At 36.9% G+C, this 24,375-nt stretch overlaps 3 protein-coding genes across 7 annotated transcripts in view; 2 read left to right on the forward strand and 1 right to left on the reverse strand.

The window, feature by feature from the left end:
- Positions 1–18: 18 nt before the first annotated feature.
- On the reverse strand, positions 19–16,730 carry zcchc4 (zinc finger, CCHC domain containing 4). The gene is made up of 13 exons (XM_067429237.1): positions 16,540–16,730; positions 16,329–16,447; positions 15,167–15,249; positions 14,677–14,955; positions 14,362–14,442; positions 4,205–4,277; positions 3,979–4,126; positions 3,767–3,867; positions 3,567–3,688; positions 2,696–2,771; positions 1,830–1,881; positions 868–1,000; positions 19–417 (listed from the first exon to the last, which is right to left on the reverse strand). Exons 1-13 carry the CDS (start codon positions 16,631–16,633, stop codon positions 321–323), a joined length of 1,458 nt encoding a protein of 485 aa, XP_067285338.1. The 5' UTR covers positions 16,634–16,730; the 3' UTR covers positions 19–320.
- Positions 4,284–12,832, forward strand: si:dkey-219e21.4 (tripartite motif-containing protein 14). 4 transcript variants are annotated; one of them, XM_067429241.1, is made up of 6 exons: positions 4,284–5,212; positions 5,735–5,824; positions 6,042–6,272; positions 6,375–6,394; positions 6,603–6,745; positions 10,214–12,832. In XM_067429241.1, exons 1-6 carry the CDS (start codon positions 5,060–5,062, stop codon positions 10,810–10,812), a joined length of 1,236 nt encoding a protein of 411 aa, XP_067285342.1. In that variant the 5' UTR covers positions 4,284–5,059; the 3' UTR covers positions 10,813–12,832. The 4 variants fall into 4 exon arrangements, with proteins under 4 accessions (XP_067285342.1, XP_067285341.1, XP_067285340.1 ...); XM_067429240.1 differs by having other exon boundaries at positions 4,284–4,616; positions 5,031–5,212; positions 6,042–6,394; XM_067429239.1 differs by having other exon boundaries at positions 4,284–4,616; positions 5,046–5,212; positions 6,042–6,394.
- A 991-nt stretch (positions 16,731–17,721) lies between the features above and the next one.
- Positions 17,722–24,375, forward strand: part of cdca9 (cell division cycle associated 9) — a 10,142-nt gene continuing 3,488 nt past the window's right edge. Inside the window, exons 1-6 of one of the 2 annotated variants that reach the window (XM_067429798.1) lie at positions 17,722–17,938; positions 18,024–18,155; positions 18,234–18,274; positions 18,367–18,418; positions 18,494–18,564; positions 18,641–18,690. In XM_067429798.1, coding sequence (XP_067285899.1) covers positions 17,821–17,938; positions 18,024–18,155; positions 18,234–18,274; positions 18,367–18,418; positions 18,494–18,564; positions 18,641–18,690 — 464 coding nt within the window. In that variant the 5' untranslated portion in view covers positions 17,722–17,820. The remainder of the gene's footprint in view (positions 17,939–18,023; positions 18,156–18,233; positions 18,275–18,366; positions 18,419–18,493; positions 18,565–18,640; positions 18,691–24,375) is intronic. The other variant, XM_067429799.1, reaches the window with a different exon arrangement.

The following is a 24,375-nucleotide window of genomic DNA, read 5'->3' on the forward strand; positions in this document are numbered from 1 at the left end:
ATACAAAAATGACACTCATTCTAATAATACAGTAATTGTATTCAAAGCTTTTACACACAGATCATCACTGTTTGAGACGCATAAACTGAAACAAAGCTTCTTTAAACTGTTGACGAGGTTTGTGTTAATTGTATTGGGAACATTCTAGAGTAGGATAAGTTTGTGACGATGCATAAATTAAACCGCAATAAGACAACTGTGGCTCTACATGCACAATCAATCTTCCTATTTACATGTAGGTTTCCCACTTTGTGATCTCAGTTTTATGCACATCTTAGCAGCCTCAAAAGCATAGTTCCCAAAATACACCGCATGTGGGATCATTTAACTCTTCTTTTCCTTTTGTTCTTAGCTGTGGATTTGCTGGTAATGTGTTTAGACAGGCCTTGAGCTCCACGACCCCCGGACACAGGCATTCTGTTGGCAGAATATATGTAAGAGAATCACATGATCATCTAGTATTCATGTTGAAACATGTCACTACAGTATCATCAGTACAGCACTGACTGATTATCTGAATTTCTGGAGAACATTATTAATGTTTAAGCTATTCAGTATGTACTTGCAAGGGTAAATTTCTTAAATTATGAGGCATATATTAGTTTTTTTAAGGGGTAGTCTTTTTTGTGTTATTTTAGTATGATTGAAGTGTTTTTATTGATATTTCAAAGGCATTTATATTTTTGTTTTTATAAATTTGTATTTCAGATGTAGTTATTTTAGTATAAGCTTAACTTAATGAAAATGAGAAATGTTGCTAAAATTTTAAATATTTTATTTCAAGTAACAAAATGTAATGTTTATTTCATTTCAATTAACAAAACCAACAGTTTTAGTTAATTTATAATAATCTAGGTTTATACTCACTGTTTATTGTGTTTCTTAGGGCAGGCTCTAAGTTTGTGTTTTAGGCTGCCACAGTTGAAACAGCCAGTTTGGCTTTGACCACAAGGGTGATCAGGGAGAGCACAGTGACCACATGAAGAACAATGGCGCCATGCTGGAGAGAGAAAGAAAGCAGAAAAAAATATGAAAAAGCAAGAAATAAACAGTAATGGCCCTATCATACACCCGGCGCAATGCAACGCAAGTGTTTTTTGCTAGTTTCAGCATGACTCGGTTTATAATTTTCACGTCCAGCAACTCATTTAAATAGTTAATGGTCTCGCGCTATTGACGTTGCTGTTCTGAAAGTTGTTGGCACGTTGCTATTTTGAGGCAAATGAAAAAATGAAAAACCTGCCATAAAATCAATAGCCTTTATTTAAAGGAAACGTTAGTAATGTGTCTATCTACATTACGCACACAGCGCAGCAGCACACAAACATGCCAAATTGCCACAAAAAAAGAGATTTACAACATAAAAGATTTAAATTGTGTACATAAAAAAAAATGCCTACATGTCATAATGGATAGTCATTGCATGTATCAGAATTACCTATTTGCAGTAATGAAGAATGAAATTGGCTACTTGTTTAAACAATTGTGGCAATACACACATATATTTAAACTGACTCGTCAGGTTGAGGGTGTCTATATTCTGCCGTGTAAACAGCAAATCCATCATTGTGCAAGTGCAACTGGCTTTTAAAGGAAATGGGAGATGGGACTGATTTGTTTATTGCACGTTATGCCCAAAACACACTCATGGCTCATTAAGAGACTAGGGACAATCCCTTTGGACCATGTGCCTGGCGTGCCGACCATTTTTTTCTGTTACTAAGTGCACCTTTGCTATACTCTTCAGACCATGCACTCAGATCATGTTCTCAGATTGTTAAAATGGGGCCTTAAGAGAGTTAAATTCAAATGAATTCAAATTTGCTTACAAGGCTTCACACACCGCCCACATTCATCACAGTGCCTCCATTCTCGCCCATCCTATGAGATGAATAGGGAAATGTCAGTTAAAGTGATAGTTCAACCCCAAAAGAAAATGTGATGTTTATCTGCTTACCCTCAGGGCATCCAAGATGTAGGCGTGTTTGATTCTTCAGTAGAACACGCATGAAGATAACTCCAACACATAACTCCAACGGTTGCTCATATAATGCAAGTCAATGGGGTGCTTTTTATGATATTTGTGAGTCAAAAAAAAGCCTGTGGCTTGTGACACATTGGTGTCTTAAAACACGAAACGATTGGTTTCTGCAAGAATATTTATGTTATTTTTTTTACCTCATATCAGATGAATCTCATGTTTACATAGATGCCTCATTCGACCGATTCTGCAGGCACTAATGACATTTTATATATATATATATATATATATATATATATATATATATATATATATATATATATATATGACTGCGCCCGGTTTTGACCTTCTCTGGCAGAAGTAATGTTGTTGGTAATACTAGATGAGATCAGATCAGATCTCACAGAAACCGATCGTTTCGTGTCTCAAGACATCAATGTGTCGTCACAAGCCGCAGGGTTTAATATGGATTCTTATGTCTGTGTTTTTTTAACTTTTAAAGCGACTCATAAAAAAACACCCCATTGACATGTATTATATGAGCAACGTATTATATGATTGGAGTTAAAAATCTTCATTTGAGTTCTACTGAAGAAACAAACACACCTACATCTTGGATGCCCTGGGGGTAAGCAGATAAACATCGAATTTTAATTTTTGGGTGAACTATCAATTTAATCTACTCCATATATTGAATTAGACATGAACATTTACCTTTGATGGGCACATGTCACACTTAGGGCAGTGTTTGTTTCCTGCTGACACATACCTCTCACAAACACTGCAAAATCTGCAAAGGATTGAAAAATATGCATGGTAAATTTACCACCTAAATCAATACAGTTAAGACAGCATTTACAAATTACATATTAAAAAAAAAAAATCTAGTGAATGATGTTTAAATTACCAGTTGGAACAGTTATAACTTAAATTTAAACTAAAACATAATTTTACCTGATCATAAATATCTCAAATCTATGAATGTAACATCTACACTGTGTTTATTAATTTAAAAAGAGATTTAAATTTCACATGAACTAAGGAAAAAGTTCCCTCCCCAATATTCCTGACAAACTTTATTTGAATATCATTGCATTAAATTGACTATAACATATAATCTTAGAATTACCAGTATTCCTTTGAACCACTAAGTCAAGACTGCGCAAAAACAGCCCAAATTTATGAAACCTACATATCAATTTTCTAACAATTCAACATCAATATTACACTAGAATGTTGTTAAATATTTATTTGACTATTTTCCCCCACATACATGTATTTAATAATTAGATAAAATAATTTTTAAAAAAGTTTCATGCTGCAAAGGTTGATCAATAGATGGCTATGCATATTCATGTTTATCAACAAAATCCAATCTACATATATATTAAAATTCATTTTGAGACTAATCTGTTCATATAGCTGGTTCAAAATGGACCCGATCGATCGCATAGTAATCAATTAAAAAAAATAAAAAAACTTAAAAAAAGTTTTAAAAGTTTGGTTCCTGTACTTATTTTAAAATCATCTCTTTCAGGACAAAACAAACCCTAAATTCATTATGAAGAGATGCGTTTATGTGTACCTGTAACCTTCATCCTCTGGTAAAATTGTATCTTTGGGGCTCAGATTGGTGAAAAGTCGAACAGGTGACTGCTTACGGCCCGTCTTTCCGTGTTTATATAGAGGGTGGTTGTCATAATCAACCTGAGAATGAAGAACCACACTTGACTACTACATGCTGTAAATGTATAACGTTTGTATAACATCATATTCCTATAATACCTGGTAATCCAGCATAGAGAAGGAGGGAAAACACTCAAGTATACGGGACTCAAAGAAGTATGGGAAGATCCAGATCATTGGCATCTCAGCTGCATCGCTCACTAAAGATGATTTCAACAACAGGTAAGAATGATATATGATGTCTCAGAGTCAACTTTTTTGATGGACATTTAATCAATCAAAAAAAGTTAAATCAATTTAGTCGCTTATACCTTTATTGTACTTTTTCCAGGTCATTGACATCTGAGAGAAACTGTTGGCTAGTGGCTTCACTAGGCCTCCAAATGGGGGGTCTGTTACCATGACTACCTTGGCTCCTCCCTCCTCACGCAGAAAGCCATGAAAAAATGTGACCGCTTCCTGCACAATAGCGTATCATGAGACAAAGTGAGACCACATTTGATGTCAAAGACGTCACATTTGATGTTTGTTTTTTACCTCATCGTCAAAGAAGTGATGGTTGAACATATTATAGTGGCAGAACTCATCCTGCCCAAAAAATTGGCAGTACCTAACAGGGTAGAAAAATAAAGAGGTTGATGGCTGAAAAATGCATGTAATGCACTAAATGAATACAAGTGTCAACATGCATTTCAGAACTGCTAAAAAAAATAAAAGAAAACTGCTGTTATTTCCACACCCGGCAGGTGAACAAGTCTGGAGCTGAGAAGACATAATCCTTTCAGTTATAATACACTGTGAAAGTGTGTGTGCACATACAGTACGCATATGCAGCAGGCTTTGGCATGTTAAAAGGGGCTGCACACCTTTTTCAACACATTCCACAGATGAGCATAGAAGTGCTTGCAGGAGGACCAAACATTTACTAATTCTCTTATCAATTTCTTAGGTAAGTTGTTTATTGCATTGTTTTATTGCATAGTATTATTTCATTGGCATACAGCACTAAGACCACAACTGATTTACAACTTCGCAAAGATACAACTTTTTAAAGCACTTTAAGAACTGTGATAGTGGGCCAATTTTAATACATATACCATGTTCAGGCTGCTGAAAATGTAAGAATGTTTAGTATTTTGATTTCTTTCCTTTAGGTTACGCAAATATTAATGCATCTGGTTATTTTCTAGTAAAGGTTAGATGGGATTTTCTGTGTATTGACAAGGAGGAGGAAGTGCTTTGTATGTCTTCTGAGAAAATCAGCTAATTTAGAACTTTTTTGTATTTGCATTTCATGCATTAGATACTACATCATACATACTGACAAAAACTAATAATGTGAATGTGATGTTTCCTAAATGAGCTGTATTATGCTCAGAGAACTTGGGAGAGATGGCAGAGGAAGACTTCAGGCCTCTATCAGAGGAAATCAGTTCCTTCTGTCTGGTTACTGAGGCTCGTTCAGGCCCACAAGTCACCCAGCCCTTCCCACGCTCTCCAAAACTGATCAGGAGAACTGGAGCCATCTCCCCAAAACCCTCAGAGGTAATGATAGATTTCATAAACTGCCAAACTAAATGAATAAGCTGATTATGAAGTAAGACAACATAAGAATGCAGTCATGCTAGAAAACCCGGAGCTTAGCTGAAGGTTGAACACATGGTCATAGGCCGCAAACCACTTACAAGAAAAACACTACAGCCTGAACTTTGGGGTCAGTATTACAACTTAACAGTATTTGCACAGCAATGTGCAATAGGTGATCTGGGAAATGCTAACTTTAGTCTGTTAGCATTGAAAGCATATGATCCCACCCTTTATTCCTGTGATGGAATTTAGTGTCACATGATTTTTCATAAATCATTTTAATAGGCAGATTTGACACTTATGAAATTATTTTCAGGATTCTTTAATGAATAGAATGTTTAAAAGAACGATATTATAAATACATTTCCTGTCACTTTTGATTGATTTAATGCTTCCTTGCTGAATAAACATTAATTTTAAAAAACATACTTTTGAACGGTAGTGTACCAGTAATAATTTTTTTTTTAAATGTGTGAACAGGTGCCAGTCTTGTTGGAGGACTTGAAGAAGGAGAAGAAAAGAACAGAGTCTCATCTGGAATCTATTAAAAAGCGGCAAGTCAACCTAAATGTAAGTGGAATTCTATTGCAAGTTGATTTGATCGTGAAAACTGGTCTATATATAAATGCAGTCCATCCATATATGGCTGGTGGAAGGAGATTCCCAAATAAGGAAGTTTGGCAGGGAAAGTTATTACATTTTTTAAGATCTAAGTCTAGCTGGATGTGATAAAGCCTCAACTACTATAAATGTTAAATAACTGATAAATCCTACATCTCTGCTGAAGACGAATTCAGAGGCGATGAAGCAGCAGGTACAGGAGTGTTATGAGGGGCTAAAGTTGGCTCTGCAGGGGGATGAGCAGGCAGTTTTGGACATGATAGAGCAAGACCGCCGAGAGACCAGCAGTAAACTAAACCGAATTATTCAAGACTGGAATCAGCACCTTGGTCTCCTGCAGAAACAAATCAGCTCTATGCAGTCAGCTCAACAGAGCCCTGCAGAATCCATGAACCAGGTACAGTCAAAGACGAAACATGCATTTCATGTTGTTATAATAATATTCTTGACAAAATGCAGGGATCACATATATCGTCTTCTGCATGTTCTCTGCTTTCAGTCGTTTCCTGAGGATTTTACGTAAGGCCATCTTTTTTCATTATATGAATAACAGATTTTGTGACAGATCCTTAATACGAATATATATTGACAATCTAACAGTATATCAAAACACTATGCCTTCCATGTTGTTTTCAATAGCAAACATGCTGCACATTACAATATATGTAATGCAACATCAACACTATGTATGCAATTTACTATATAATTAAAATGTATCTGTGGCTAGATTGAATAGTTGTCGTAAGAAAATGGACCCAGGCGAAGAGGAGATAAAAATGAATGAGGAGAGGATCCAGAAGCTCATGAAGGTTCTTAGGAACATCTCAAAAGAGCTGAAAGCCCAGCTACAACGAAAGAACCTGCTGCTGGGTACAAAACATTCTTGGTCCATTAAACCCATAATTTTGTTGTGCAAAAAAATGTTTGATCAGTCTAAATCAAGTTCATGCTAAATACATATTGGATATTTATTTAAAAAAATACAAATTAAATATATATATATATATATATATATATATATATATATATATATATATATATATATATATATATATATACACAAACACAGTGAGGAAAATAAGTATTTGAACACCCTGCTATTTTCCAAGTTCTCCAACTTAGAAATCATGGAGGGGTCTGAAATTGTCATCGTAATTGCATGTCCACTGTGAGAGACATAATCTAAAAAAAAAAAGAAAAATCCAGAAATTTGTCACTATTTATTTGTATTATACAGCTGCAAATAAGTATTTGAACACCAGAGAAAATCAATGTTAATATTTGGTACAGTAACCTTTGTTTGCAATTATGGAGGTCAAACGTTTCTTGTAGTATTTCACTAGGTTTGCAAACACTGCATGAGGGATTTTGGCCCACTCCCCCACACAGATCACAGATTTGAGGTTGCATAGCAACGTGGGAGAGAGGACGCTGGCGTTGTCTGTTCACCGCTTCTCCACCCAAAAATCATGTTTACTGTACAGTTAGATTTAGATTTTATTTTATTATGACTGTGACTAGTCAAACAGTCAGAGCTACAATTGGGACTGTTGCTGATAGTTGGCAGCCACTGAGAGGACGTTGTTCACCAATCTTCACCGCTTCTCTGCTGTTGCGGTTGCTTCTGGTTTAAAGGACATTTCATGTGTCTTGCTGCGGCTGTTCTCTCTTCTGGGTGTTGGCTGCTCACTGATGGTCTCCCTCGGGCTTGAACTGCATGGTGGCTGAGGTTGCCGGCTGATTGCACCGTCTAGCGTCATCAGCGTCCAGCATGATGTTGAGATGTTCCGCGTCTCGGCTGCGTCGCTGTTCTGTCTTGCATTGTGGCAGTGAAACGGCTTGGACTTCTGCGCCGACCCCGGTGTGTCCACAGAAGTGCCCGGGAAACTTAGTTTGCCTCCTGCATAGTGCTGCAGCGATCCCCTCCATCTGGTCTTCAGCTGTCATGCCTTGACGACGTCATCAGGACACTGCCAAATTGGAAAAATGTAGCAACAGAGCCTCTAGCTCTGGGAGAAATGTAAAGCATGGAGTGGACCACAGTGTACTGTGGCGCTTACAGAGACTTCCAACATCCACTCTGTTTTCTGTTCAGAAAAGCGTTTAACTGTTATGTGTTGGTTGATTGTTTGTATTATTCTATATGTTTTACTTGTTAATCATTTTGTTATTTTTTCCCTTTTCCATTGTTGCACTTTGAGATTCTTCGGAATGTAAAGTGCGTTATAAATAAAATCTATTATTATTATTATTATCTTCTCTAGATTGGTCAGGTTTCTGGCATGTCGCTTAGAAACACAAAGTTTGAGCTCCCTCCAAATATTCTCTATTGAGTTTAGGTCTGGAGACTGGCTAGGCCACACCAGAACCTTGATATGCTTCTTACAGAGCCATTCCTTGGTTATCCGACAGTGGCTAAGTGGTTCATGTAGATTGTCTACAAACCGAAAGGTTGGTGGTTCGATCCCTGGTTCCACCTGACCAAGTGTCGAGTTGTCCTTGAGCAAGACACCTAAGCCCAACTGCTCCCGATGAGCTGGATGGCGCCTTACATGGCTGACATCGCCGTCATGAATGGGTGAATGTGAGGCAATATGTAAAGTGCTTTGGATGGCCATAGGGTGTGTTAAAAGCGCTATATAAATGCAGTCCATTTACCATATCCTGGCTGTGTGCTTCGGGTCATTGTCATGTTGGAAGACCCAGCCTTGACCAATCTTCAATGCTCTAACTGATGGAACGAGGTCGTTCCCCAAAATCTCACAATACATGGCCCCGGTCATCCTCTCCTTATTACAGTGCAGTCGCCCTGTCCCATGTGATGAAAAAAACACCCAAAGCATGATGCTACCACCCCATGCTTCACAGTAGGGATGGTGGTCTTTGGATGGTACTCATTCTTTTTTACTCCAAACGCGTTTAGTGGAATTATGACCAAAAAGTTCTATTTTGGTCTCATCTGACCACATGACTTTCTTCCATGACTCCTCTGTATCATCCAAATGTTCATTCGGAACCTTAAGATGGGCCTGGACATGTGTTGGTTTAAGCAGGGGAAACTTCCGTGTCATGCATGATTTCAAACCATGACATCTTGGTGTATTACCAACAGTAACCCTGAAAACGGTGTTCCCAGCTCTTTTCAGGTCATTGACCAGTTCCTCCCGTGTAGTTCTGGGCTAATTTCTCAACTTTCTTAGGATCATTGAGACCCCACGAGGTGAGATCTTGCATGGAGCCCCAGTCCGAGGGAAATTGACAGTCTTGTTTAGCTTCTTTCATTTTCTAATGATTGCTCCAACAGTGGACCTTTTTTCACCAAGCTGCTTAGCAATTAAACCTTAAACAGGTGCATCTAATTTAGAATAATAAATGGAGTGGAGGTGGGCATTTTAAAGACAGACTAACAGGTCTTTGAGGGTCAGAATTCTAGCTGATAGACAGGTGTTCAAATATTATTTGCTGCTGTATCATACAAATAAATAGTTAAAAAATCATATATTGTGATTTCTGGATTTTTTTTAAGATGATGTCTCTCACAGTGGACATGCACCTATGATGACAATTTCAGACCCCTCCATGATTTCCAAGTGGGAGGACTTGCAAAATAGCAGGGTGTTCAAATACTTATTTTCCTCACTGTATATATATATATTCAAAAGTTTGAGGTCAGTAAAGAAATTATTAGAAATAAACCATTCATTAAAGAATCCTGAAAAAAGTGTCACAACTTCCACAAAAATGTTATGCAGCACAACAATTTAGCCTTGCCATCACAGGAATACATTTAAAAATATATAAAAATAGAAAAGTCATTTTAAATTGTAGTAATATTCAATTTAAACTATAAATACTTTTATATTTTTATTTAAATTTGATCAAATAAATGCAGCTTGATGAACGTAGAGAAAACAATTGTATTGACCTCAAACTGTTATATAAGGCATTCTATTTTAAAAAATGCAAAAATAATTATAATTGATGTTTGCGTAAACATGTGTGTACTGTGTATAATTATTATGTATAATTGAATGCTATAATATATTATATATATAAAATGTATCTGATATAGAAATATTTTTTATAGAAATTATAACTAATTGTTTTTAAAAATGTTCATGCATGTGTGTATTTATAAATGCATAAAAATTATACACAGTACACATATTTTATGTAAATACAAACTTGTATTTTTTATGCGATTAATCTTTTACAGCCCTATATTATACAGTAGTATTGTAACTTATTATGTAAAAAAAAAAGCTCAGAATACATAATTGGACCATGTTGTGGGTAAATCAGCTGTTTATTAAATATTCTTGCATTTCACCTCGACAGACTCCTCTAATGTGGCGATCGACCAACTGACTTGTCACAAACAGATAAAGGTGACCCCAGAAGGACGGGGCTTGACCCTTTCCGCAGAGGAGCATTGCATTCCCAATGACCCTGTAAGGTTTGATCAGTTATACTGTGCATTGGGCTCCGTTGCTTTTAAATCTGGGCAGCACTACTGGGAGGTGGATGTGCATTGCTGCCCATCATGGGCTGTGGGTGTGACTTACGGGAGCCTGCAGAGGAGAGGACGAGACAAAGCAGCCAAACTTGGACGGAACAGGTGCTCGTGGAGTCTTGAGTTTCAGGACGGCCATCTCAAGGCCTGGCACAACGACCGGCACGTGGCACTGCCCGTCACAGCAGCACGAGCAGCACCGAACAGGGTAGGGGTGTTTGTAAAATATCAGAAGGGTCGTGTGGTGTTCTATGATGCGGAGACTATGAGAATGCTGCAGGAGTTTTCAGCAATGCAAACGGCTGTGTTTGACAGAGCACACCATCATTTTACTGAGCCTCTCTACCCAGCTTTCCGTTTCTTCATACCCAAAGACAAACACATAGGCCATCATCATATGGAGATATGCGACCTCAGTCTTTAATATTGTTTGAATACACTACTGTTTTGGGTCAGTAGATGTTTTTTCATGTTTTTGAAAGTGGTCTCTAATGCTCATTCTCATGTTTTAGTTTGATCAAAATGACAGTTAATATAGTAATAATGTTTTTTTTTTTTTACTTTTCTATTTCAGTATCTTATAAAATCAAATGTAATGTTTTTCTGTTATGGCAAAGCTGAATTTTTGGCATTACAAATCAATCTAAAATGCTGATTTGATGCTCAAGAAACATTTCTTATTATAATCAATGCTGAAAAAATTGTGATGCTTAATGTTTTTGTGGAAAATGTGATGCATTCTTTCCAGGATTCTCTGATATATAGAAAGTTCAAAAGAACAGCATTGATTTTATTTTATTTTATTTTTTTACCATAACTGTCTTTACTGATACTTTTGATACATTTTATGTCTGTGCTGTCTAAGAGTAAATTTCATAAAAGTAAATAAATAAATCAATTATTTAAAATTGGATCTTATCCTGGATCTTATAGGTTTTTGAATGGTAGTATACATTCTACAACTAACTTCTGAGATACAGGACCACCTGTCTGAGCTTCAGTGATTAATAGTGCAAGCAATACAATATATATACTTCATTAAAGCTGAAGTCCATTAGTTTTGCCTCTTTGTCACCATCTCTGTTTGACACCTGCAATTGCAGCTATTGACGCAATTATCATTTTTACATGGGTTGTGCTAGCCTGACAAGCCAGACCCACATCAAGATGTTTGGTCTGGAAACGCACCATTGACAGGGCTCAATCCGAGGGGCGGGATAAACGCTTTCCTTTCATACTCCCTCTGCACGCGATAGGATACCGCTATAACCAACTACATCAACGAAGGTGAAACAGAGAGCTTGTTGATAGATTAAACATTCCCCGTATCCGGTCGGCAAAACTCAGAACACATCTTCCCTTTTTAAGAATGACTTCAGTGTCGTTCTTTTGTCAGAGAAAAGCTTAACTCCAAGCCTTCCAGAGTGGTGGTCAAAGCTGATTCGAAAAGACCGCCATTCGCCAGTTTCTGTGTTTACTAGTAGCACGCAAACGCAACTCGGTCGTCGTCATTATGGCTAGGGTGCACCCATCGACTCTATACACGATGTGATCGGCCCGGCAAGAGTTTGGCGATTACAGCTCAGAAGGGTATTGAGAGCTGCTAGACGACACTCGCGGGCAGATTAGATTTGCTGCCGCTAGGGTGCGTCTAGATTTCTAGGCTAGGGTTGTGCATCAGCACAGCTCCTCGCTCCTCCTCACCGCAGATTAATCTAATGTTTTGAGAAGCATGTGTGGCTGTCATTCATTCACTGGACAGGTTCTATGTGTTCATGACCGAAAAATAATTTTCACTGTAAAATGTAATCTGAACTAGTGACATGTCTGTCACATTTGTTCTGACCAACTGAGAAAAAAAAAGCATTACAATAAATCAAGCTACCAACCTTGATTAAATCTAACCATCACTTCACATCACAAACTGTGCAAATTATCATTATTGTTATACCTTTTCCTCAAATTGTTATGTTAACAATATCAGCATCGTGTGACTATGTTTATTTAGTGTGTATTAGTGTTACCTATAGATTTCAATTTCTTTACAGTCTAATCTTTTGTTTTTTACTATGGGTGAATCCAGGGGCGTAGCCATCTTTTCAGAAGTGAGGGGGACAGAAATGTCATAATACCTTTTTTTTTTTTTTTTGACCGATATAATTTATCGCATCTCTTGCTTTTAATTTGGTAAGATATCAAATACACTGCTGAACAATAACCAATAATATCAATAATATTTCCCTTTTTTTAAATGCCAATTTTATGATTGGTTTATATACTACAAACACTTGTGCATTAAGTCTCCATAGATTTTATGCAATGTAAAAAATAAAAATAAAGTTCTGATGTAAACCAGCTGTTCTCCTTATGTGAATATATAGTAAAGTGCAATTTATTCCTTTGATCAAAGCTGAATTTATCATCATTACTCCAGTCTTCAGTGTCACACGATCCTTTACTAATCATTCTCATGAGGATTTGATGATCAACACACATTTATGATTATTATCAGTTGTGCTGCTCATGGTGATGCTTAAATTTTGTGGAAACCATCTAAACATTTGTGGTAAAATTAAAAAAGAGAGAAATGAATACTTTTATTGATCAGACATGCATTCAATTCAACAAGTAATATTTTTAATATTACAAAAGATAATACTTTATTTAATAAATGCAAATAAATGTTGTCCATTGAACTTTCAATTCACCAAAGAATCCTGAAAAATAAAATGTATGGTTTCCACAACATTTTTAAGCAGCACAACTGTTTTCAACACAGATAATAATCCTAAATGTTTCTTGATTATAAAATCATCATATGAGAATGATTAGTGAAGGATCATGTGACACTGAAGATTGGAGTAATGATAAATTCAGCTTTGATCACATAGGGAAAAAGCTGTTTTAACTTGTAATAATATTTCACAATATTACTTGATTTTTGATTACATAAATGCAGCTTTGGTGAGCAGAAGATAGGCTACTAAACATTAAAAAAGCTGCATTATTCATATGATATAGGCTACTTTATTGTCAATAAATAAGCTACATTGAGATGGCTTGAAAAACACACATAAATAATATATTGTCGCAATCGTCTAATTGTCTTCGTCACGTTTCAGCTGATAACGATTGTTTTCCTTCAGCTGCAGCTCCAGCGTGACAGTAAGTTTCTACGAATCCACTTTTGGACTTTCTTTGCAGCGCCCTCCTCATATTTAGATACAAATAAAATGACAGGTCATGCATAGCTTATTTTTTGTCTCTGATTTTAAATCTTAATGTATTCACATTGTATTCACATGTATTCACATCACATTCTATGTATAAATACACTTGCCCTTGACGTCAATACGCGCACAATAAACCGAGGTAGAGAAAGCTGTCTTTAGCGTCCCTGTTAATTTGCCCGCCGCCATGCAGGGTAACGCGGGATCGAATCCCGCTCGGAGCGGTTCGACTAGAATCGGGGAGACCCTGTAAAAGTGCGGGGGACGAAAATACATTTTCTTAAAAGTGAGGGGGACACGTCCCCCCCGTCCCCCGCATAATCTACGCCCATGGGTGAATCTCCAGTTGTCACTGATGATTGTCGTTTGGCCTTTCTGGATTACAATACCAAATCAAAATTATACGTTTAAGTATCCCAACTGCTGTGAGAAAAGGTTATAAATGATCCGCCACCCTCACATTTGATAGCCTACTAGGTGGACTAATTCTGTATATATACAAACACAAAGTAATCATGCAAATATGAACAACCCCATGCTTGAATTTACCACGGAAAGCTACCAGTACCACTTAAATTATAACATGTTATTATAAGCTCACCGTTGTGAAGGAGATAAGGAGATCGTTTTGAACACTGGCTGGTCATGTACTTGGTCAAAAATGTAACAACCCAGCAATTCTATGTCCGTATGTGACTATTTAACCTTTGTATTCGCTAAGAATTTTGTGGTATTATGTTTACCTGTAATCAATATCCAGCAATAAACTCTTCACGGTAGGACTCTTGGCCTCCATATTCCGTAACTTTATCACCTCGTGTAATCTGTGAATTTTTAAGAGAAAATAATTGCAAAGTGGAGATATAAAGTGTGACCAGTGCAAATAGTGATATATGCTTAAGTTTTAGCAGAAGTGTCATGATATTTCTACAAATGGACCTTTTCTAAGCAATTGTGGGTTACATTAGTGCAAATAGCCTTTACAAACAAGTTTGGCCATTTTCACTTATGCTACCTAGACTAGTTTTCCATCCACAGGATTAACAGGTCACACCCACCTTGGCGTCCCTACACAGAGAATTTTCTGGAAGCCTAACCCCACAAGCATATCCAGTAGGAAATGACAGCTCCGATCTGCAAATAGATATTGTGCATTACTCTTCTTGTTGTCCAGAGGACATAGAAGTAGACTGGGCCTTTTCAACCGCTGAACTGTGATGTCCTCAGAAAGTGCACTGTGTTTCACGTGAGTCGCCCATTCCCCAGGGAAGATCAACATCTGACAGTCCACACAGAACCTTCTCTGCTCCAGTGGCAGAGAAACAAACTCTCTAAATCTGTGAAAGAAACAAACACGCGAACACATTTGAAAGATTTTTGGCAGGGTCAACATATATAAGGATATTTTACTGTCTGTTCTTTAAAGATAGGTGTTTGTTGCAGCATACCAGTGTTTAATCTTTAGAGTCATTTCCTTTACCATAAACAGACATGCCAATATCTATCTAAGAGTATAACGTCTTAAATGTTAAAATAAAAGTCATTTACCTAGAGAAGTATTCCTGATGACTGAAAAGAGGCATCTTGGAGCGATTCTGCTCCTCTCTGGCAAGCATCCTTACCTCTGATATCTGACGCATTAATGAAAATAATCAAGTGAATGAAATGCAAATATTCACATCTCTAGTTTTTATATATTCTTTGATTTTAATTATCCATTGTATAATTAAAAACTATAAAAAAACTACATGGACTGCAAAGGTAAATGGATTGCATTTAAATAGCGCTTTCAACAGACCCCTGGCCACCAAAGCACTTATTACATATTGCCTCGCATTCACCCATTCATACACCAACGGCGATAACAGCCATGTAAGGCACCATCCAGCTCGTCAGGAGCAGCTGAGGTTAGATGTGTGTTGCTCATGGACACTTTGACACTTTGTCAGGTGGAACCAAGGATGGAACCACCAACCTGTTTGCAGCCAACCTACATGAACCACTGCTGCCCAAATGACATGACATGCCTTCGGTCACCTGATTGATATTTCAAAAGAAAATATATCTTTGATATATATTGATATATCTTTTAGCATAATGCAAATGTTCAGAGGTCCACCTTCAAGGTCTTTTTGCTGTGGAATATTTAATTACTTTAATAAAGAATTGTAATGAATAACTACAACGTTAGTAACAATTCAACTTTTAACTTGATTATGATTAAACTTGATAATGATTATTGTATATTGTTTACCCCCTTAAATTAAAACTACAGTGCTTTGCTCTTAAACTAAGCTGATCATCTTAATACAACATATTATTGTGAGACATATGCATGCAAGTGACAAGATATTGCATGCAAGTAGCCTGTTATACCGTTATAACAATATCTACATTACAAACTGTTCGAATTGCATCTTATTTTGCCCGTTTAAATAATAACAGCAGCACCAAACTCAGTTTATTTTCACCATTTCAAACTAACTTTACATGACCTGTCATAAAATCCTGATGTATCAGATTTATCTGATTTCTGATACCAAATTAATAAGATTTCAATAGACTATTCCATAAGGGGGAAAAGATCATATGTCAGGCTTTAAAACATATCTTATTATATTGCTTTTCATTTTCGGTATTACATGAAACAACAAACAAATAACTGGACGTTAGCCCTAGTTATTAAGACGGAACGTAACTGTTAAGTTACCTTCTCGTCTGCCCACTGAAAGAAGTTGCAGTCTTTTCGATCTCGACAAGCAGAACACGCGTAAAATCTCCTTCCTTTCTCCTTTCCATTGCCAGTTTTTTCGAACAACAGAGCTGGTCCTGAGAAAAGCACGTGTCACTTATTATATATTAGTTAATATTTTAGAATACGATAACTGACACGGCAGTAATATTATTAAGTTATCTCGTACCATGTGGACATCGTGGTGTTGTTTTGTCGCGTTCGGTTTGAATAATCACTTCTATTCCACCGCTATCCACGACATCATCCAGTATTTTACCCATGCTTGCAAGAAACCTTAGGTGTGAGAATCAAAACAACACTCACATGTATGACAGAAGGCTGCCATAACAAATCTGTCGCACACATATGACGTCGCGGTACTCGCGTAACCGTCACACAAAAAAACCCGCTGCCGTCACGTGTTATCGGAAATGTCCTATGTGGACATGTTCAGATGAGGAAGAGTGAATATTTCAGTAAAAGGATGCTGAGGTTAGAGCTGCCAGGCAGGAGGTAGAGGAAGACTAAAGAGGAGGTTTATGGATGTAGTGAAGGAAGACAGTCGGTCTGAGAGAAGAGGATAGGAATAGATGGAGGCAGATGATTCGCTTTTGCGACCCCTGCAGGGAACAATCGAAAGAAAAAGAAGCTATTGGAAATAGGGACTTAAGGCATTTCTCAATGTCAAGGAAGGATCCTTAAAATTGAGAAATGCCTATAGTTACTCAAATTCAGCGAGACGCGTCATCTGACCACTTGGCAGGCATAAACATGAGACAAACTTTAACATTAGACATTAAGTTAATGTAACATACCTTCGTTTTTTTTTTTTTTTTTTTTTTTGCTTTTCATCAGCTGTTTTAAAGTGATTTTAGGTTGTTTTTATTCTGTTTTTGCCATAATCGACACAAAAACACGATAAGCTCTCGTTGTGTCGTGGCATCATCATGGTCAATATGTGAACTGATACCAAACAGAGGTCTGAAGTGTTTTTGTGTGAAGTGTGAAGAAATTTAATTTGGGATATCCACGTCCAACCCTGGTCCAACCTAGTCTTAAAAGCTTTGAAAACATATTCGACGTTTCATCCCATAAATATTCCCAAACTTGTCTGTCAGTCAAACCCCTCTAAAATAAGTAGCCTACCCCTAAGATTATCATTTAATATTTAAATATTTTAACAAGACATGTTCACATCTATCTGATGTTAATGGTCACATGACATGCAGGTAAACAAATATCCCTATAGAAAAACAAGTGGTTATTTATTTATTTTGAACTAAATCGCACAGCAGTTTTGGGAAAATCTAGGCGCTTCCGGTCCAATAGGTGGCGGAAGAGTGCATTACAAATGTGTTTGCCAATCGTAATTTAAACAGAAGAAGGTAATTGGTGAACAGGTGTAAGTGGCGAGGTTTATATTGTTCATAAAAAGATCTGAAAATCTGTCCTTGTATTATTTATTAGCATGGCTCCACGAAGAACTAGAAAAGTCAGTCAGGATTCTGAAGGTCAGCCTGATTATGACCAGAAGATTAGACTCACCAAGAGAAAGGAGATGATCATCCAACAGTTTGAGAAGGAAGGTCAGTCATATATTAAACCAATATATAGATTAATCTTTCCTGTATGTGTAATATCTACCCCATTCTTTTGCTTTCACCGAGACAGCTCAGGACCGGATAAATGAAATGGAGGCCAATCTGAACAAATTACTGGCAACTGTGGACCGAGTTTTTAAAATTGAGCTGATGAAAATGCCGCAGTCGTTGCACACCACGCTGATAAAAGACCTAATGAATGGTACAACAATTACACATTCTGTTTGTCATGTCTGGATCATTATTAATAATATTTGTCTTTATAATCTATGTTTCTCAGATGATGACACGTCTGTGGGCGAGGTCACAATGGCATTAACGGTAACGTGATTTTGCTGCCCTCTGGTGTTTGCTGAAGGAAACGGCACATCTTAAGTTAGTTGTGGTGGTTATTTTCTTTCTTATTCTTTTAGAGTGCGTCTCCAGAAATTCGGAAACCCCTATCTCGAAAGTCAAGCAAAAAAGGTTCAATGCAACTTTAAATTCTTGTTTTAAAATTTAGCTTTCGTTCTTTTTGGGTTAACTTGCATTCCTTTTTAGGTTTAAATGCCACAGCAGGGCAGCAAAGGTCGACGAGTCAAAACAAGGCCGTTTCAGTAGATGGTACAAAGGTATTGACCTTCCATTTGTTGTGTCCTCTTTGTGTGTGCCTAATTTAAAATTGTCCTATGCGCTTTCTCATAACAGAAACCTGCAAAGAAGACCTTGCACACCAGTAAAAGCACTGGAAGTCTGAGGTAAAGCTTTAATTTTATTGAAACCCTCTGGTGGACCTCAGGCACTTTAGAGCATTTGTTTAGAGTTTATTTGGAATTGTACAAATACTTTCTTGTTCACCTGCTGAAAACCAGTTGTGGACATGGTTTGAAAACAGTAAATGGACTTCAGTGGCAAATGTTAAAAAATATAAATATACAGAGCAATCTTTCAGGGTACAATCTGCAAATTGGCCATGATAAAGTAGTCTTTGATCATGTGTAAATGGATATCCAAAATGCAAAACCTAATTAGTAGTAATGTCCGGGAATACTTGGTTCCAATAAAATGAACACAGCCTATATACTAGTATGCAAAAAAGGGATGACAATAACTTTAAAACCAAGTCATTTAGCAGCAGCAGCATAAATTATTTGTCAAGGAGATAACTCTTAAACATGAAAATCAGGTTAAATGGTGCAATTAATGAGCCACACTACAATCTCCTGTTCCAAACTGTATTGCCCTTAAATGTTTAAATACTCTTCCTCTCTCATCAATCCCCTTTCTTTCTTTTTTTCTTTCTTTGTCCCCTGTATCTCATCCCTCACCAAAGCTGAGCTTTGATTGATAGTCTTTTCATTTTTGTTTGTGCCAGTACAAAAGTAAATGGGGTGAACGTGAGCTGATATGCATGTTTTATGTTTTATGGCTTTGTTAATGTGTCTTGTAACACTGACCGTTATCAATATTGTAAATTATGTATTTTCAATTCCAAATGGTGAAATTTGACATGTTTATTTGTTTGCGTCCCTGATCATCTCTGACAGTCATTTTTATTATCGTAAAACAGCTGTCAAATATGAAATGTTTAGTTTAGCTACTACCTTGTACTTTTATAAACTAAAACGTTGCACTAGAATTTGCTTGCTTTCTTTGATTGGTCATCAATTCAAATGTTTTGATGTTGAGGCAGCTCAGATGAGACGGTTGGTTATCACCGTTGTGCAATATCCCAGCAGCACCAAAGTAGAGTTCATATTTGGTGATTTTAATTTTTATATATATATATATATATATATATATATATATATATATATATATATATATATATATATATATATATATAATATAAAAATTTATTTATATTCTATATGCTCTTCGGAGCAATGAGTTTCCTCCGGGACAGTAGTTAGTGGGCATCTATTATTTATCATATGTATATATATATATATATATATTTTCCCCACTAGATGGCAGCAAAATTACATTTTAAATTAAATTTCTCAGCTTTGTTTTTCATGTGCACACTATTAAAGGCACAATATGTGAGTATTTATTTATTTAAAATATCCAAAAACAATTAGTACAGCGTTATATATTTTGTTGACTTGTGTACTTTGTCCCAAATGTTTCAAAGAAAATTTAAATCCAGATAAATAAGCTCTATATATATATATATATATATAGTTTTATTAGACAGGTGAGCAACTGTTTAGATGCATTCATCGACAGAAAACGAATCATTGTTTTATAGTTCACAGTTAGTCTTGTTGTTTAAATCTGGTTTTCTTGATTTACTGAGAGTACCATGTTTTACCATGCTTAATATCAATCAATCTAAATTAGATATGCGCTCACACTGTGTATATTATTTATTGTATATTGTCTAATGTTACTGTGCATCAGATGCATCTGATGTTTGCTGTGATTGTCATAAGTCTCGTCATGACTGTTGCACAGAACTGCACCCAAGAATTTCACCACTATAGCACTTGTGTATATGGTTGCGTGACAATAAAGTGATTTTATTTTTTTATTCTAGCTTACTGCAGCGTGTAACAAGTGTCCGATAGTAGCCACTGAGCGAACACACAGGGTATTAAAACATAACTTTCAACACACTCAAATAGTGAATCTAATATGATAAATCAGCACTGCGTTACCCAACATACTCATGACCCACCTATATATATGGCTGGATTGCTCAATGCGTTCTAACCTGCCATCAGGCAGTGAATCTGTCATTATTCCTTACCAAGAGAGGGAATAATTGACATTAAGCTAAAACATTGACTGTCACCCAATTTGCAGCGTCTGTCTCTCAGGAGTAGTTTTACAATATATACAGGTACATTTAATAGTTACTTCAGATCTTATCTGTAATGTTTATGGTCTTTTGAGAGATGTCGTTATATATTGAAATTGTTAATGTGGTTGTGTCTACTGCTTCTGACACGAGTCTGACCAAACACAAATAAATTTCTTTATATAACGTAATTATGGAGGAAATATTAAACATTGAATATACGATAAATATTTATTACAAGCCTCTCTGTTACTATTATATTGTGCTGTATTGTAATACAATTCAAAGTTTACCATGCATCATCTTATAAATAAAGCAGTCAGCGTTATTTGTCTGAATTAGTTAAAAAAAAAAAAAATTCCTGATTGAGCAGCATATATTTCTGACTCTTAAAGTGTTAGCTCACCCACAAATTAAATTGATGTCATTAATGTCTCACCCTAATGTCTTTCCTCACCCGTAAGACCTCCGTTCATCTTCAGAACACAGTTTAAGATATTTTATATTTTAGTCCCAGAGCATATGCAGTCTATGCACACTTTACTGTCCATGTCCAGAAAGGGAATAAAAACATAATCAAAGTAGTCCATGTGTGACATCAGTGGGTTAATTAGAATCTCTTGAAGCATCGAAAATACATTTTGGTCTAAAAATATCAAAAACTACAACTTTATAAAGCATCAGTCTTCTCTTTCGCATTTGTTTTCGAACCTCATATAAAGATTTAAACGGCCATGAATCAGTGAATTGATCTATGATTCGGATCGCCAATGTCACGTGATTTCAGCAGTTTGGATCACATTGAAAACGTGAAATCGGCGACACTTTTTTTTGAGGTTTGAAAACAAATGCGGAAAAGACTGATGCTGAATAAAGTTGTAGTTTTTGTTATTTCTAGACCAAAATGTATTTTCGATGCTTCAAGAGATTTTAATTAACCCACTGATGTCACATATGGACTACTTTGATTATGTTTTTATTCCTTTATCTGGACATGGACAGTAAAGTGTGCTCTGGGACTAAAATATAAAATATCTTAAACTGTGTTCTGAATATTTAGAGGTCTTACGGGTGTGGAACAACATTAGGGTGAGACATCAATGACATAAATTTCATTTTTGGGTGAACTAAACCTTTAAAGACAACGCAAATGTATGCTGTTTACAGTTTCCATGAGTATAGTGTATGCTATATGTTGATGAATTATTAAACCATTGTTTAAATCATTAACTGCTTTGAAATGCACACTGTTAACAAAATCAGAAGAAGCGGAAGCATTCGTCTGCGGCATAATAATGCTCTGCTAAATCAAGGTTTCATCAAGCTAAGCCATTGTTTTGAATAAGTGAAAAATTACATATTGTGGCTGAGATAAAAAAATAAAAAAAAATCAAAGAAATAAATGGTGAATACTTAAGAGGTGAATATCACAAAATGCCTTCAAATATTAAATGTTATTGAAACTAAATGGTATACTTCATTAAAGGGGGGGTGAAACACTCACTTTCAGTCAGTGTCATGTCAATCTTGAGTACCTATAGAGTAGCATTGCATCTTGCATATCTCCGAAAAGTCTTTATTTTTTTAATAATTATATAAGAAAGATGCGCTGTTCCGAGTCTTTCCGGAAAAAGCCGAGTGGGTGGGGGCGTATCGTGTGAGCGGATGACGTGTGCGCGCCGCTGCTATTGTGTTGAGTGCGTCGTAAAGCTGTGTCATCCCTAAAATACTTTATTCAAAATAAAAAAATGGCTTTTAATCAGATACAGCCATACATCTATGATCCGGAATCAGACCCAGAGGCTGCAGTTGAACAGGAGCAGCAGCAAAAACGACTAGAGCAGGACGTCTCTATGTGGTACAAATTATACACTAACTATATAATATGCTTAGGGGCTTGTGTTATTTACATATTTAAACTTGAATTATATCGTCGTATTTTTTTTCTTTGAAGGTGTACATGTGGGAAGTGCAGTTGTGCACGTGTGTATGTGTGTGTGTGTGTGTGTGTTTACGCGTGGTTTGTGTAGACAATTGTAGTAAGCGGACTGGTTTTGCACGGCAGGCTAGTGTTTACATAGAAAGACACGGAATAGTAGCGCATTTGAATGAAGAAGCGTGCTTATTTAGTTCAACATATTTCCCCACTCTTTGTGTATTGTTGTTTGGAGTGCTTTTACAATACACAAACATAAAGTTACACATATAGTGGCTGGCCAGCTAAACAAATGTACACGCACTACACATCGCATGCTCCATTGATCAATTAACTATACGTGATCATGTTTGGGCTACTTGATGGGCATAGGCAAAAACACAGACATTTGAAGCAGTCTTACTCACCGCCTGCGGTTCTAACGTTGGGACCTTTATCGTTGGGACTGCTCCATCATTCAGCATTAGGCGATCGGAAAATCCGGCGTCGAACTGGGCCTTGTTTAGGAAACAGTTTGCACCAAATGCAGTGAACAGACATAAACCTTTGCGGAACTCAGTTGCTGATCCGGAAAAGCAAATTCCATCCACTGTTGCCTTAACGCGGGGGTTTTTGGCAATCTGTACAGGGCTGTCATGGTCTGGCAACCAAAAACGCACTTTTTTGGTGACATTGTTAATTTCTTGAAGTCACATCACCTGTGCAGCGCAGCCTACGAGCCAGCGCTTTGATGGGCGTAGCCTGTTGCTTTCACTCACTCACTCACTCACTCACTCACTCACTCACTCACTCACTCACTCACTCACTCACTCACTCACTCACTCACTCACTCACTCACTCACTCACTCACTCACTCACTCACTCACTCACTCACTCACTCACTCACTCACTCACTCACTCACTCACTCACTCACTCAAGATTCAAATAGCTTTATTGGCATGGTGAAGGAAATCTTTACATTGCCAAAGCATTCATAACACTATACGAAATAAATAATAATACAAATAAAATTACATGAAAATAAACATAGCAATAAAAATGTCCAATCTTCTAATATTTACAAAGTGGTTAGCTCTGTCCTGCTGGAGGCTCTTTTGTCGTGACAGGACTTCACGTATCTGGCAGCCAGGTTTGGGTTCGCTGGGCTTTCTCCGAGCAGGAGTGGGAGTTTGTCCATATCTGATAATTGAAGGAAGTCTTTCTGATGGGTTGTGAAAAGGGGATAGAATGTGTCTCTAATGTTTTTATAATTGGGGCAGAATGTCAGGAAATGTAGCTCTGTTTCCAGCTGCTTCTCTGTGCAGTGAGGACACAGTCGCTCTTCCTTCGGCAGCCAGGTCTGTCTGTGTCTGCCTGTCTCTATGCTCAGACTGTGTTCACTGAGTCTGTACATGCTCAGGACTTTCCTCAGCTTAGGGTCGCTCACTTTACTCAGGTATCCTGCCAATTCATATTTTCTGTTTAGGGCCAAATAGCATTCCAATTTACTCTGTTTCTCTGTTGCAACTGTCCAATGTTTGAGGTATTTTTCTTTTTGTGTTTTAATGATTTGGTTTGGTCTGGCTATGTTTTTATTGTCAGTTTGTGACGTCAGCTCTAAGACCAGTCGGCCGAGGGCGTTGTTCTCTGGCTTCAGCTCTCGGTAGGTCAGGGCTTTGTGATGGAGGGTCTGTTCATCGCTACTTTTTAAGTGGGCATGG

Source organism: Pseudorasbora parva, chromosome 21, assembly GCF_024679245.1.
Source record: "Pseudorasbora parva isolate DD20220531a chromosome 21, ASM2467924v1, whole genome shotgun sequence".
NCBI classification, from domain to species: Eukaryota; Metazoa; Chordata; class Actinopteri; order Cypriniformes; family Gobionidae; genus Pseudorasbora; species Pseudorasbora parva.